Below are 15604 nucleotides of genomic sequence, written 5' to 3'. Positions count from 1 at the left end.
AGGGATATGGGCCAAATGCTGGTAAATGGGACTGGATTAGTTTAGAATATGTGGTCAGCATGGACGGGTTGGGCCGAAGGGTCTGTTTCTGTGCTGGACAGCTCTATGACTCTATCTAAAACTAGAGACTCTGAAAGCTGCTCTTTATGGTACCAGTAAAACATGGCAGGGTTTGCTTTTAACTGAAGATAACCCAATTTTAATAAGACAGACCTTACTGAGAAATACCAAACTTTATAGACATAATTTTGGTTGCGCACACAGTTATTTAATTTCCAAAGTGTCCTCATTGTGTTTAGTGCCTCTTCTGGAGGGTGAAGAAACATTTCCCACTTGACTTGATCTCCCTGCAGAAATGCAGCTTTTATATCAATTCATCTATTTTGCTAAGCGTTTGTTGAGAGAGAGACGTCCCCTGGCTTCTGGATGTCTCAGGCTGCCCTGCACGCAGGACTATGACAAACTGTAGCCAGATAACCCAAAGGTCAAAAAGAGGCATTTGCTCTTTAACCTAGAGGTTCCTGATGTGACTGTGTCTCATAATGAGCTCAACTCACTGTGCTGAAGAGTAACATCTTCTTTAATAGAAACCACATACCACACAGTCCCACTTGATCTTCAAGTTATAGAGTCGTACAGTCACACAGCATGGAAACAGGCCCTTCGGTCCAACCAGCCCATGCTGATAATGTTCCCAAACTAAACCAGTCCCTCCTGCCTGCTCCTGGCCCATATCCCTCCAAACCTTTCCTATTCATGTACTTATCCAAATGTCTTTTAAACATTATAACTGTCCCTGCATCCACCACTTCCTCAGGAAGCTTATTCCACATGCAATCCACCTGCTGTGTAAAATAATTGCCCCTCGCATCCTTTTTAAATCTTTCTCCTCTCACCTTAAAAATATGCCCCCTAATTTTGAATTCTCCCGGCCAAGGGAAAAGACCCTTGTCATTCACCCTATCTATGCCCCTCAAGATTTTACATACTCTATAAGGTCACCACTTAATGTCCTACACTCCATTGAGAAAAATCCCAGCCTATCCAGTCTCTCCTTATAACTCAAACCCTCCATACCCAGTAATATCCTGGTGAATCTCTTCTGAACCGTCTCCAGCTTAATAGCATTGTTCCTGTAACACAGCGAACAGAACTGGACACAGTGCTCCAGAAGTAGCCTCACCAATGTCCTGTACAACCACAACATGACATCCCAACTCTTCTACTCAAAGGTCCGAGCACTGAAGGCATTGTTGTAAGTCGAAGGGGCAAATATTCTTCTGGTCCTTTTTGACTATCTGGCAGTGTCCAACTTCTATTGCCTGTTTCAATGTCCAAAAGGACAAATATATGACCTCTTCTAATATTCTTTGTCCCTTATTTCTGCATTCTTTACTAAAAAAAAGTTAGCCTTTTGGAGAAGAGATGAGCAACTGCCTGTGTAATTTGAACATAATCGACTTTTTGTCTTCTCCAACACTTTAATTTCTTCAGTGGAGAAGCAATGTACTATTAAAGGAATGCAGTAGAGTCCCAGTTATGTGAATTGCAAATTCACAGACTTTCCCAAATACAATAGCTTTGTCATTTTCCATATCCATACCTCACTTGCTTCATTGATGGCTGACTTAACAAGAAAGGTATTTCATCTGTGCTCATAGAATGACTGATCCTGGCTCTTTTACAAGGAGTTACCCACTGTTTTTAAAGATATTAGTATGTTAGTATGCTTCCTTGATCCATTTCTCTACCTTCTTCCCCTGAATCTTTCCCTATGTGTTTAGCGTTGAATACTTTGTTGCTTAGCACAGTTGGCTGAAGGCTGGTTTGTAAGGTAGAGTGATGCCACTTCCCACACTGGCTGACATTATCATGAAGAACTTATCTTCTCACCCTGTCCCCTGACCTGAGGTGTGGCGACTGTCAGGTTAAACCTCCATCAGTTGGTTTGGGACAGTTCATGATGTATCAGTATTTTGAATCACACCTAAAAACATCAATTGAACACACTCTGGGCCCTTAAGGGGCTCATTCTCTGATTATAACTCCCAAATTCTCTTCACTTCTTCAGATTATCAAAAGCATTTCTGTCTTCATTTGTCTTCATTATAATTCCATTGTACAGTCTCCTGTGACCTGTATCTAAGACAGTCTTGCCAGCTGATTAACACTGTGTCCTGCTGTTTGTTCTATTTCTGACAGCTCCATTCGGGCCGCAACTGTTGGAAAAAAATGCTTTCCAAGGAATTTTTCCGTGCTTCTGACATTTATTCAAGCAGTTTGTATTTATCCACCAATTTATCTCTGTCAAAACACAAAGTTTAGCTATACTTGATAGTTTAGCGCTGTTTAATAACTAAAAAACCAGTACCAATTGAGAAATTCCCAGCTGCAGTTTTATATACAATCCACTGAATTCTGTTCTGTGACACGACCTTCACTCTCTCTAAATTTATCACTATACGACCAGGGTACTGGGTTTCTCAGTGTACTGCACTTTTCTTTCATTGAGGAGCACTGTGGAAGGATAACGTGGAAATGGTTAGCAATCTCCATGTGGCTCAGTTTGCTTTTTATTTGTGCCTCAGGGTTCAGTTCCAGATTCTCAAGCCCCCGGAGCATGCTAAAGGTGAACAGAAAGTGGAGTTCCTCCATCTCGCCTCTCTCTGACAACAACATTGACCTTCATACCATGATCAGGACATCACCTAACTCCCTGGTGGCCTTTATCAATAACTCTCACTGCAGCTCGGCAGCCAGTGGCTCGTACGGCCACTTATCCGTCACAGGCATCAGGTGAGGCCGTTCGCAAAACTGAAACATTTTCTCTACTTGCTAGACCGGAGAATCTGCAAATATCAAGATATGGGGCAAGTGCTATATGCCCAACATATTGAGATCAATATCGACCCTGCCTTCTCCAATGCCTCAGGCCCACCTATCCAGAAACATAGCAAGTCGCCCTTTGAGCTATCTTCCTCAGCCTCTTTGCTAGTTCACTCCTAGTCCCCAGATTTCTTTAAATGAAGGCCACTCCCCTAACATTTGAATCCTCAAACAGAGCAAACAGCTTTCCTGTGTCAGCCTTGTCAAGGCTTTCACAGATGGGAAAGCCACAACAACAACATCTTGAATGACTCTGGTTTCCAATGAAGGCCAATGAGCTGAACCTGTGCAGGGTTTCGATTCAGATAGTCTACAGTTCCTCATTGACTTGATCTTGCACAGGGAAGAGCATCAGGGAAATTCTTTACTATGGAGATGGCGTCGGTCAGCTCAGTTCAATGACAAGCCGGGCATTGTCCAACTGAATCAAAATAGAAAGAAATATCCTGTTCAGCGTGTTGAGTGAACATTTGAAAGGGGCTTCCGTGAGCTGACGTGGTATCTGACCTGCAGATGACTTTGTAACAATAAGTTTTGATTGGTTTGAATTGCAGCCCAACATGTGGATTTCCTCATCCTCCGACGCCATCCTCCAAACACCAGCAGTTCCCCATTCAGCCAAGAGGCCTGGCCACCACGTTTGGGAACAGCCAGCCCTCAGTGCCCTGCAGCTCCCAGCAGCCCATTGGAGTCACTCTCCTGACACGCTCACAACTGCAGCGGCCTTCCAAGCCATTCCAGGTATGTAAGAGAGGAAGCAAGGCTCAAATAGGAGAGAACCACTCCAATATAATCCCTCATCTTCATCCTGCATCCCAACAACTGGGGGAGGGGTGGGTGGGAGGGAATGTGTCAGGATGCGGGTGGCACGGTGACTCAGTGGTTAGCACTGCTGCTTCACAGCGCCAGGTACCTGGATTCGATGCCACCCTCGGGCGACTGTGTGTGGAGTTTGTACATTCTCCCTGTGTCTGCGGGGATTTCCTCCGGGAGCTCCAGTTTCCTCCCACAGTCTAAAGATGTGCGGGTTAGGGTGGATTGGCCATTCTAAATTTCCCATAGCGCCCAGGGGTGTGCAGTTTAGGGAGGATTGGCCGTGCTAAATTGTCCCATAATGCCCAGGGGTGTGCAGGTTCGGGTGGATTGGCCATGCTAAATTGTCCCATAGTGTCCAGGGATGTGCAGGTTAGGGTAGGATTGGCCGTGCTAAATTGTCCCGTAGTGCCCAGGGATGTGCGGGTTAGGATGCGTTGGCCGTGCTAAATTATCCCATAGTGCCCAGGGATGTGCGGGTTAGGGTGGATTGGCCGTGCTAAAAATTGCCCCATAGTTCCCAGGGATGTGCGGGTTAGGGTGGATTGGCCGTGCTAAATTGTCCCATAGTGCCCAGGGATGTGCAGGTTAGGGTGGATTGGCCGATTGGCGTGCTAAATTGGCCCATAGTGCCCAGGGATGTGCGTGTTAGGGTGGGTTGCCATGCTAAATTGTCCTATAGTGCCCAGGGATGTGCAGGTTAGGGTGGGTTTCCATGCTAAATTGTCCCGTAGTGCCCAGGGATGTGCAGGTTAGGGTGGGTTGCCATGCTAAATTGTCCCGTAGTGCCCAGGGATGTGCGGGTTAGGATGGATTGGCTGTGGTAAATTGTCCCATAGTGCCCAGGGACGTGCAGGCTAAGAGGGTTGGCTACGGGTATAGGCGGTATGCTCTCTGGAGGGTCAGTGCAGACTTAATGGGCAAAAAGGCCTCTCTCTGCACTGTAGGGATTCTGTGTTGTGCAGTATTAGGAAAAATTGGTTGATGTGATTCTGAGAGAAGGTAATGTGAGAGACAGTGACTCAGTGGATGGAAATGTAATCACAGTGTGCCATCGTGATGCCAGGACAGAAACTGGGTACCCCTTACACTCACTTGCATTCTCCATGCAATGGCAGCTTATCACCAATTGTTACTATGTTGACGCACGTTGCCTTGAGGTACTCCACTTTCAGATGGGATGTCCAATGTGGCAATTATTAGTGCTAATGTCTCATTTCAACCCTTAAATGAAGGCTGAGTCATCTGTCAGCAGCTCGTTGGATCCTATCAATGCCAGGTACCTGGAAGAGCGATCGGAAGGAGATGTATCCAGCCCTGCTTCTACAGGCACACAGGTAAATAACTGCCTGGAGCTTCATTTCTGGCACTCACCCACTCCTCTATTGACTGTCTTCCCTTGAGTGGCTGAGTATAAAGTGACCGTTCTAGGTCTGGATGAGGTGGGTGAATGCTGTGGGTGCTCACACCCAGTCTAGGCATGTGAACCCCAATAGGACTCACTGGATCACACAGGCCAGAGTGCCAACTGCTGTCTCAGTTTCTTCACCCAGCGCAAATCCCAGTGGGTTCAGCATTAAGCAAATGCCCTTCTGACCTCAGCACCATCTCGCAAGGTACCTCTGAGACTGGGACAGGCGTGTTTGCAAAGGCTGAGATTTGGGTGAAGAGGAAGACAGAGAGTAGCCGCTATCTGATACAAAGATCAAACCATGAATAATATATTGGAGGCTTTCTCGCAGTGCAATTCCCAGGCCAATAGAGAGGTGCCTTAAAACAATTCTGTCACACTTCGCTCACAGGTATAGCCAGGTTTGTAGAAGCTGCTGAGCTTGCAACTCCTATCCATTGAGGGTCACAAATGCTGTGAACATTTTCTCAGAGTCATAGCCTATCGAGCCAGCACTGGCTGTATTATCTAGTGCCAGTCTCCCGCATTTTCCCCGTATCCCTTCTATTGCTACTATCCACAAAAATTGTCCTGGTCTTGAAGTGAATAGAAGGAATTATGTTTATGGTGGAGTCCATTGTGCCTGCATTAGTCCCTTACCTAGTGCTAATCTCCCGCCGTTTCCCCGTATTGCTGCATGGTATTTTTATTCAAATAACCATCCATGCCCTTGTGAACGCCTCCATTGAATCAGCCTCCACCACATTTCCAGGCAGTGCATTCCAGAACTAACTCTTGCCGAGGAGAAAACAAGTTTTACCTCACCTCATACACGCGTCATTTGCACACCGCTTCAAATCTGTCACTTGAACCAGATTGAAAAGGCAGCCTGATCGAAATGTTCGCTGCCTTCCTCGCTGACAATCATCCTCTGAGCCACCTGCCTTCCCGGGCAGTCAAGTGGTTCACTCCGAAGCGACCCCCACATGGTTTCACCCAGTGAGGCAAAGTGCTGTGGCTGCCGGAGATCTGAGTGACAAACGGAAAGTTCTGTAGAAACTCAGGAAGCTCATACTCTACCCTCCATTTTGATTAAACAGCAGCCCACCAAACCACCCTCCCCCCATGTCTTGTTTGCATGAGCTTGCTCTTAGGAGAACTGACCTATTTTCTGTTATTAATACTCACATCAATACTTACTTTTCGACTGCATCACCTCCTCGCTACTTTACAGTACTCCTTTTGCTCTGGTTCACCTTCACTGTAAAGTCAGACAGCACAGAAGAAGCCCTTCAGCCCATTGAATCTGTGCTGACTTACCGACACTCTCATAATCTCGAAGGTTATGACATTTCAAGCGCTCATCCAAGTACTTCTTAAAGGTTGTGAGGTTTCTTGCCTCAACTCCCCTCCCAGGCAGCCCATTTCCAGGCCCCCACTACCCTCTGGGTGAAAATGTTTTATCTTAATTCCAGACTTCCTTAAAATTGAACCGCCTTGCTCCCTCCAACTAAGGGGAACGACTGCTTTCTATACCCCCTGCCCATGCCCCTCATAATGTTTCTATCAGGAACCCCCAACCTTCTCTGTTCCAACAAAATAGCCCGAGCATATCCAGCCCCTCTTCATCGCTAAATCCATGAAATCATCTGTTCCACTTCTTGCTCCTTACTCCCTCCTTTTGTTCCTACAGTGTAAAACCCATCACATTTCCTGCTTCCTTTCAGTTCTGAAGGAGCGTTGCTGGATTTGAAACGCAAACTCTGTTGTCAGCCAGAGCTGCTGACATTGCCTCTTTGTATTTGACCTCCCACTGTCTCCTGGGTGATGGTCTCCTGGAAGTTAGCAACATGAGTTATCAGAAATGAGAATGCCAGAGACACTCAGCAGGTCTGGCAGCATCTGTGTAGAGGGAGAAACATTTCAGGCATTTCACCATTGGCAGAGCTATCCAATATGTTCCAACGTCCCCCTGTGCCCACTTTCTCCCTGCAGATGTGCTCCTTTCTGAGTGTGAATCCTTAAATTTGGGTCAATTGATTCTCCTGCTTGTGGAAACAATTTCCAGAATTAACATTTGAACACACCTCTCAAACGTTAATTCTGATCTCTCTCTCTCTCTGCACCTTGTCTGCGGCTGTAACACTGTAACCCGCACTCTGTTCATCTATCCTGATGCACTTTGTATAGTACGATCTGCCTCTATAGCACACAAAACAGCACTTTTCACTGTATCTCGATACGCATAACAGCAATAAATCAATCAATCACTTCATTGTATTCTCTCAAAGAGCCTGTGCTTGAAATTAGAACCATTTCAGCTTCTCCTGTCTCTCTATACCACTGATGTCTTTCATCCTAAACATATCAGCAACATCCTGTTGGTGATACCTCTGTGACAGCTGCTTTCTGACAGTTACAGCGACGGTCATATAACTGTCAAACTCCTGTCAGCTCCTAAGATTTGACTCATGGTCATAGTCGCACAGAAAAAGGCCTTCAGCCCATCGAGTCTGCACATTGGTCATAAACAACCCCCCTATCTATTCTAGTCCCATTTCCCAGCAAGTGGCTCATAGCCTTGTACGCCTTGGCATCACAAGTGTACATCTAAATCCTTCTTCAGGTTGTGAGGGTTTCTGCCTCCCCTATCCTTACAGGTTGTGAGCTCCACATTCCCATCAGCCTCTGGGTGAAAATGCTTTTGCTCACATCTAAACCTCTTGTCCCTTACCTTAAATCTTTACTCTTGATCATTGATTCCACACCACCCCCCACCATCAAGGGGAAGACGTCTTTCCTGTCTACCTTATCTGCGCCCCTCATAATTTTGTACATCTTAATCATGTCCTGTCTCAGTCTCCTCTGCTCTAAGGAAAACAACCCCAGTCTGTCCAATCTCTCTTTGTCACTGAAACTCTCCAGCACAGGAAACATCCTGGTGAATATCCTCTGTACCCTGTCCAGTGGAGTCACATCCCTCCTATGATGCGGATCCCAGAACTGCACACAATACTCTAGCTGTGGCCTAACCAACATTTTACACAGTTCCAGCATATTGTCCCTGCTGTTAAACCCCATGCCTTGGCTAGTAAAGGCAAGTATCCCACATATCATCTTAAATCTCTTATATCCACCTGTCTTGATACCTGAAGGGACCTGTGTACATGTACATCAAGGTCCCTCTGACCCTGAGTGCTTCCAGACCCATAAAGAACCACATGCTCCCAATTCCACCCAACCCAAGGCCGACTCCACTTCAGCCCCTAAAGTCCTGCCAGGTTCCAAAGGTTAGTGGCAACAGTTTTAGAAGTGATTTGAGTGCCCACTAACTGTAAACAATGCTGGACTACCACATTGAGGGAACAGAGACCAGTGGAAAGAAGTGAATGGGAGAGAAAAGTAGAAACAAAAAGGAGAGTGAGAAGGAGAATATAAGAAACTGACTGGAGAAAAAGATGAAGTGGAGGTGCTGGTTTTGAACTGGGGTGGATCAGGTCAGAAATCACAACACCAGGTTATAATCCAACAAGTTTATTTGAAATCACAAGCTTTCGGAGCACTGCTCCTTCGAAGGGTGCTCTGCTTTCCTCCCACAGTCCAAAGATGTGCAGGTTAGGTGGCTTGGCCATGCTAAATTGGCCCCATCGTGTTCAGGGATGTGTAGATTAGGTGGTTTAGAGGGGGAGGGCCTGGGTGGGATGCTCTGAGAGTCAGTGTGGACTTGTTGAGCCGAAGGGCCTGTTTCCACACTGTAGGGAATCTATGATCCTTCACCTGATGAGGGGGCTATGCTCCGAAAGCTTGTGATTTCAAATAAACCTGTTGGACTATAATCTAGTGTTGTATGATTTCTGACCTTGGAGAAAAAGAAAACAATAAAGCGATAGTGAGGGAGAGAAGCAGAAACACAGAGACAACAGCGAGATATAAGCAAGAGAGCACATGTCCTTGCAATTACCATGGAAACCATTATCGATCTGTCCTCATTTAGCAATGATTTCTAACAGGATCATTTGTTGGGAAGAGATGATGGAGACAAGGATGATGGGAAACAAGAGCCAGCCGTCTATGAGACAAACTGTCACTGGGAAGGCTGTAGTAAAGAATTCGATGCTCAAGAGCAGCTTGTGCATGTGAGTAATTAAATAAATATTGTGGCGCCTTTCAATTATAAATGAAACCAAAAATATCTGTGTGAGGCAAGCCCCCAGGATTGTTCTGGAAACTTCAGGCCCCTGCTGTAAATGACAAGGATATTGAAAAAAAAGGTTGACTTTTATTGCATTTCATGTGAACATTTTTGCTTTATTTGTGATGGAAGGAGGGAAAAAGATTGACTACTGTCATCCACTGTTCACCTCCCCCCTTGGCAGGGGAAGGTTGGGCATCTTGAAGCTGGGCACAATAGACAATAGACAATAGACAATAGGTGCTCGAATAGGCCATTCAGCCCTTTGAGCCAGCACCACCATTCATTATGATCATGGCTGATCATCCACAATCAATATCTTCTTCCTGCCTTATCCCCCATGACCCTTGATTCTACTATCTTTAAGAGCTCTATCCATCAGCTGAGTGATGCCAGGGGGGCAGAGGAAGGGCTGGGGGGGTGCTGGGGGTGGGGTGAGACGGTCTGGTGGTGAGATCATCTAGGTCTACAGCCAATCAGAGTTAGTAACTCTGGACCTTGGACTTGTCACTTTGACCTTATGCACTGTGAGGCTGCTTTTCTCAGGCTGATGAGAATTGATATCACTGTCCCGCTTACAAAAGATCACCTCAAAGGCTGGTACCTTAAAAGTGCAAAGTAAGCATCAATTTTTTTTTTGAGCTCCCCTTTTAAGATTTTCGTGAGGGCGACTTTTTAGCTTTCAGGGGCCCCTTTTCCATTCTCAGTAACTCCTTACAGCGACACTGTTGTCTGTTCCTACGTGGACTCACACAGAAACAAGAGTTCAAAGAATAGGGCGATGCTATCAATAACAATCAATGCTCCATTAAACATGAAGCATAAGGATAAATGTTACATGTTCATCTCTAACACAGTCACTGCACCTCAAGTAATTCACGGTGGGTAAGATTATTTGAGATGTGATAACATATAAATGCAAAACTCTCAAAAACAAAACTATATGTTATTAAATCATCCAATTGGCACAGTGTTTGTTACAATAGCATCCACTATTCCGTTGTTTAACCTTCTCCCCCCACATTGTAACTGTCCCCTCCAGCATCCCAAACTCTCTCCCTGGGTCTTGTCAGTCTCAGCTTCGTTCTCACCCCAGTCTCCCACAACTCTGTCCCTCCAGTCCCTCTCCTTTTAGCCTCACTCATCGAGAATGAAGTACAGAAGTAGGTCTTTTCGACAGCTATATGAGACAGACCCCCGGCTGGAATACTGTGAGCAGCTTTAGGCACCTTATCTAAGGAAAGATAGACTGGCATTGGAGGCAGTGCAGGGAAGGTTCACTCGGCTGATCCTGGGTACGGAAGGACTGACCCATGAGTAGGTTGGGCCTGTACTCAATGGAGTTTAGGAGAATTAAAGGTGGCCTTATTGAAACATCCTTAGGGGATGTGACAGTGTAGATGTGGAGAGGCTGTTTCCCCTTGTGGGAGAGTCTGGGGCTAGAGGGTACAATCTCAGAATAAGGCCCATTGAAGGCAGAGATGAGGAGGAATTTCTTCTCCCAGAGGGCAGTAAATCTGCGGAATTCTTTACCACCAGAGGGCTGTTGAGGCTGGGTCATTGTGCATTCAAGGCTGAGTGATTTTTAATCAGGAAGGGAATCGAGGGTTTATGGGAAAAAGATAGGAAAGTGAAGTTGAGGATGATTAGATCAGCCATGACCTCATTGAATGGTGGAGCAGACTCGATGGGCTGAATGGCCTCCTTCTGCTCCTACACCTAATGGTCTTATCCACGAGATGCAGTGCAGTAACTCTCCAAGGCTTCTTCAGCAGCACCTTCCAAGCCCATGATCTGTTTACCTAGAAGGACAAGGGCAGCAGATACTTGGGAACACCACCCCCTGCAGGTTCCCCTCTGAGCCACACACCATCCTGACTTGGAAACATATCACTGTTCCTCCACTGTCACTGGGTCAAAGTCTTCAATCTGCCACACTAACAGCTTTGTGGATGGACCTGGAGTGTAGCTGTCTCAAACAGCAACAGGCAATGTTAGTTGTCTCACATTGTTGCTTTGCAGTAAACACATATTTCCATCATTAAATATTTTTTCCATGAGCACAGTGCTGCCATCAAGGCAAAAAGACATTTTATTGACCACTCAAAAAGTGATGTTGTTTATAAGCTGACTGTACTGGAGAGACTCAGCAGGCATGGCAGCATCTGGAGAGAAATAAAGTTAATGCGTCAAATCCAAAAACTCTTTTGCAGAACTTTGAACTCAGAAATGTTAACTCTATTTCTCTCTGCACAGATGCTGCCAGACCTATTGAGTTTTTCCAGCAAGTTGTGTTTTTTATTTCAGATTTCCAGCATCTGCAGTATTTTGCTTTGGTTGGAGCAATGTGGTATATGAGTTTCAATACCCATGTGATGCCAGTATGTAGGCTCTACGTCCCTGTGACTGGCAAAGCCTGACAAGCAACATGTCCCTTTGACCATCCACAGTGAGCAGAGTGCTGGCAGTGCCCATACCAGCCTTTGACCCCCAAACCAATCTTCGATAGTGATTCTGCTATTGGACAACGTTTATTTGATAATCTGTGCTAAGCATTACACTGTGCTGAAAATGACACTAGAAACTAATTTATCAGTTACACTCACAGCATGATTAATTGATGTATACAAGAAGCTGCTTACACTCACACACAGCCCTGCTCTTTGTCGGCGAAAGAGATATGATGCATCGCAGCTTTTTTGTTGAGGAAAGAGTTATGGAGCCTGCCTATCCCTGCTACATTCTCCATGGCAATACCCTGATCAATCAGAGGCTACCTTGTCTGAGTTTAATCAGATAACTAAGGTGGCCAGGGTAACCATTGCTGTCGCATCTCCATTGACAACCATGGTCCAACCAATCAACAGCCCCTTCTCACGCTGTATAAATTAGTGTTCCCTTTCCAATTTTGGTCTCTTGTATCGCAGTCCTGATAAGTGCAGGACAGAAAGGTTTGATTTTGGGTCTCATTTTGGCATCGTGTAAGTTCTGTACTACCAAGCAAGGAATGACAACTGAGTTAAAATGGCGCAGAGCTTGAATTGTTCAACAAAATTCTGACTGAGGGTCTTTTGGAATTGATGAGGTCATGTGAGAGCAGCAAAGGCTGGGCCTCAGCGACTCTGACTGTCTATCATTTGCAGCATATCAACAATGAGCACATTCACGGAGAGAGGAAGGAGTTTGTCTGCCACTGGCAAGAGTGTTCAAGGGAGCAGAGACCATTTAAGGCCCAGTACATGCTTGTGGTTCATATGAGGCGACACACAGGAGAGAAACCACATAAATGTACTGTAAGTCCCAGTTTCTGTTCAATTATTGCTGAAGTTGATTGCAAGCTGACAAACAAGTCACTTATACAATGGACATTTCAATTCTTTGTCTTTGTGTTTCTGTGTGTATATATATATTTCCAGTTTGAAAGTTGCAATAAGGCTTACTCCAGACTAGAGAACTTGAAAACCCACCTGCGGTCTCACACTGGAGAGAAACCATACATCTGTGAGCATGAAGGCTGCAATAAGGCATTCTCTAATGCTTCGGACCGGGCCAAGCACCAAAACAGGACCCATTCCAACGAGGTAAAGGCATTCGTGTGGCCTAGTTAATGACAGCTAAACACAACAATGTATCTTTTTTATGGCCACTATCTTTTGTCAAGTGTTAATCAGGGACAGGGGTAGAACCCATAGAGCTGTAGGAGTAAAAGTTGAGTTTGGGAGAGCAGGGAGGGGAGACATCAAGTAGGGCAATATTTAACATGGGGTAGCATAACAGCATAGGTGGCATCTGGTGGGACAGGGGATCAATTTTGGCAGCAACTATGGCAACATACCCGAGGAAAAGGCTAGGGCTTGTCCACACATTCCACCAGCTTTACGAAGTTATCCGCCATTCAACCTCAGATTTTACCATGCTTCCAAGTTTTAATATTATCCGTGGATTTCGCAATTAAGCCCTGTACACCAATGTCTAGCTTAATAATATATATCGGGAAGAGCAGTGGTCCTAGCACTGATCCCTGGGAGCTTCACAGAAAACCTGTTTGGGAAAATATCCCTTCACCACTGCTGAGAGATAGTAGGAACTGCCGATGCTGGAGTCTGAGACAACAAGGTGTGGATTTGGATGAACACAGCAGGCCAAGCAGCACCATTTCTGAAGAAGGGCCCAGACCCAAAACACCACCTTCCCTGCTCCTCTGATGCTGCCTGGCCTGCTGTGTTCATCCAGCTCTACACTGTGTTATCCTTCACCACTGCTTCCTGCTTCCTGTCACTCTGCGAAATTCATAACCATGTTGCTGCTGCCCCTTTTATTCCATAAGCTCAAACCATGCTGACAAATCTGTTGTGCTGCACTGTATCAAATACCTTTAGGAAGTCTGTGTACATCACATCAAATGGATAGCCCTGATCATTGTCTCAAAATTCCAGTCAGTTAGTCAAGCATGATTTGGCCTTACCAAATTCATGTCAAACACAATTCCCTTTCTGTAAAATGATGTTGACTCTACTTATTTATATCATGGTTTTCGAAATATCTCTCTACTATTGCTGTAATAGTTGATTTCAGTATTTTGCCAATGGTGGATGTTAGACTAACTGGCTTTGACTTCCATGCTTTCTGTCCCCCTCCTTTCTTGAGATGTTACATTACAGTTTTCCAATCTGCTGGGACCATTCCAGAATCCAGGAAATTTTGGAACCACATCTATTAAGAACCTAAGGTTCGGGTCATCATGCCCAGGGGAGTTTTCAGTCCTTAGTCCCATTTATTTTCTCTGTAGTTTTTCTCGATCTTTGTAACTGTTTTCAGCTCCTACCTTCCTTTTGCTTCTTGATTTTCTAACATTTTTGGAATGCCTTTTGTGTTTTCTAAAATAAAGACAGATACAAAATACTTGTTCAAAGTCTGCCGTTTCTTTGTATCGTATTATTGATTCCCTAGTCTCACTCTCTAAGGGGTCAGCACTAACGTTAGTACCTCGCTCCCTTTTGTATATAATTGTAATAGCTCGTACTGTCTGTTTTTAAACTTCTGGCTAGTCATAGAGTCATACAGCACAGAAACAGACCCTTCGGTCCAACTCGTCCATGCCAACCAGGTTACCCAAACCAATCTAGTCCCATTTGCCCATATCCCTCTAAACCGTTCCTACTCATGTACTCATCCAGATGCCTTTTAAATGTTGTAACTGTACCAGCCTCCACCACTTCCTCTGACAGCTCATTCCATACTCGCACCACCCTCTGTGTGAAAAAGATGCTCCTCAGGTCCCTTTCCCCCCTCACCTTAAAAATATGCCCTCTAGTTTTGAACTCTCCCATGCTAGGGAAAAGACCTTTGCCATTCATCTTATCTGTGCCCTTCATGATTTTGTAAGGTCACTCCTATGCTCCAGAGACAAAAGTCTCAGCCTATCTAGCCTCTCCTTATTACTCAAACCTTCCAGCCCTGCTAACATCCTTGTAAATCTTTTCTGTACCGTCCCCAAATTTAATAATATTCTTCCTACAGCAGGGTAACCCGAACTGCACACAGTACTTACCAATGTCCTGTACAACTGCAACATAATGTCCCAACTCCTATTTATGCTGGTCTGAGCAATGAATGCAAGCATGCTAAACACTTTCTTCCACAACTTTTCCTTTAATTCCTCCCACTTCCTACAAACCAAAGGGGTGGCTGTGGGCACCTGTTTGGGTCCGAGCTATGCCTCCCACTTCATAGGATATGTGGAACAGTCCCTTTTCTGCTGTCACACCAGCACCATCCCTCATCTCTTCCTCCGTTACAGCGATAACTGTATCGGCACTGCCTCGTACTCCCATGAGGAGCTTGAACAGTTCATCAACTTTACCAACACCTTTCACCTCAAACTCAAGTTCACCTGGACCATCTCTGATACCTCCCTCTCCTTCCTGGACCTCCCTGTCTCCTCTGGTAACCAACTCGAAACTGACATCAGTTTCAAGCCTACCCACTCCCACAGCTACCCAAACCACACCTCCTCTCACCCACCCTCCTGCAAGAATGTGATCCCCTATTTCCAATTCCTTTGCCTCCGCCGCATCTGCTCCCAGGATGGGGCGTTCCACTCCTGAACATCCCAGATGTCCTCATATTTTGAGGACCATAACATCCCCCCTCTGGTGAGAGAAAATGCCCTCAACCTTGCAGCTTTTGAATTTCCTGCACTTCTGCCCTCACATCCCCTTCCCCCAACAAAAAATAAAGACAGAATCCCCCTTATCCTCACATACCACCCCCCACTAACCTCCACATCTACCTATCTGCCACTTCCACCACCTACAATCCAA

The 15604-nt window shown here is 45.6% G+C and overlaps 1 protein-coding gene across 1 annotated transcript in view; it reads left to right on the top strand.

The window, feature by feature from the left end:
- LOC125448319 (zinc finger protein GLI1-like) overlaps positions 1 to 15604 on the top strand; it is a 181487-nt gene that overhangs the window by 153095 nt on the left and 12788 nt on the right. Inside the window, exons 5-10 of the mRNA XM_059643360.1 lie at positions 2589 to 2796; positions 3441 to 3627; positions 4935 to 5036; positions 9100 to 9225; positions 12425 to 12574; positions 12698 to 12862. Coding sequence (XP_059499343.1) covers positions 2589 to 2796; positions 3441 to 3627; positions 4935 to 5036; positions 9100 to 9225; positions 12425 to 12574; positions 12698 to 12862 — 938 coding nt within the window. The remainder of the gene's footprint in view (positions 1 to 2588; positions 2797 to 3440; positions 3628 to 4934; positions 5037 to 9099; positions 9226 to 12424; positions 12575 to 12697; positions 12863 to 15604) is intronic.

Source organism: Stegostoma tigrinum, chromosome X (genome assembly GCF_030684315.1).
Source record: "Stegostoma tigrinum isolate sSteTig4 chromosome X, sSteTig4.hap1, whole genome shotgun sequence".
Classification (NCBI taxonomy): domain Eukaryota; kingdom Metazoa; phylum Chordata; class Chondrichthyes; order Orectolobiformes; family Stegostomatidae; genus Stegostoma; species Stegostoma tigrinum.
This window is presented reverse-complemented; position numbering and strand designations above follow the sequence as displayed.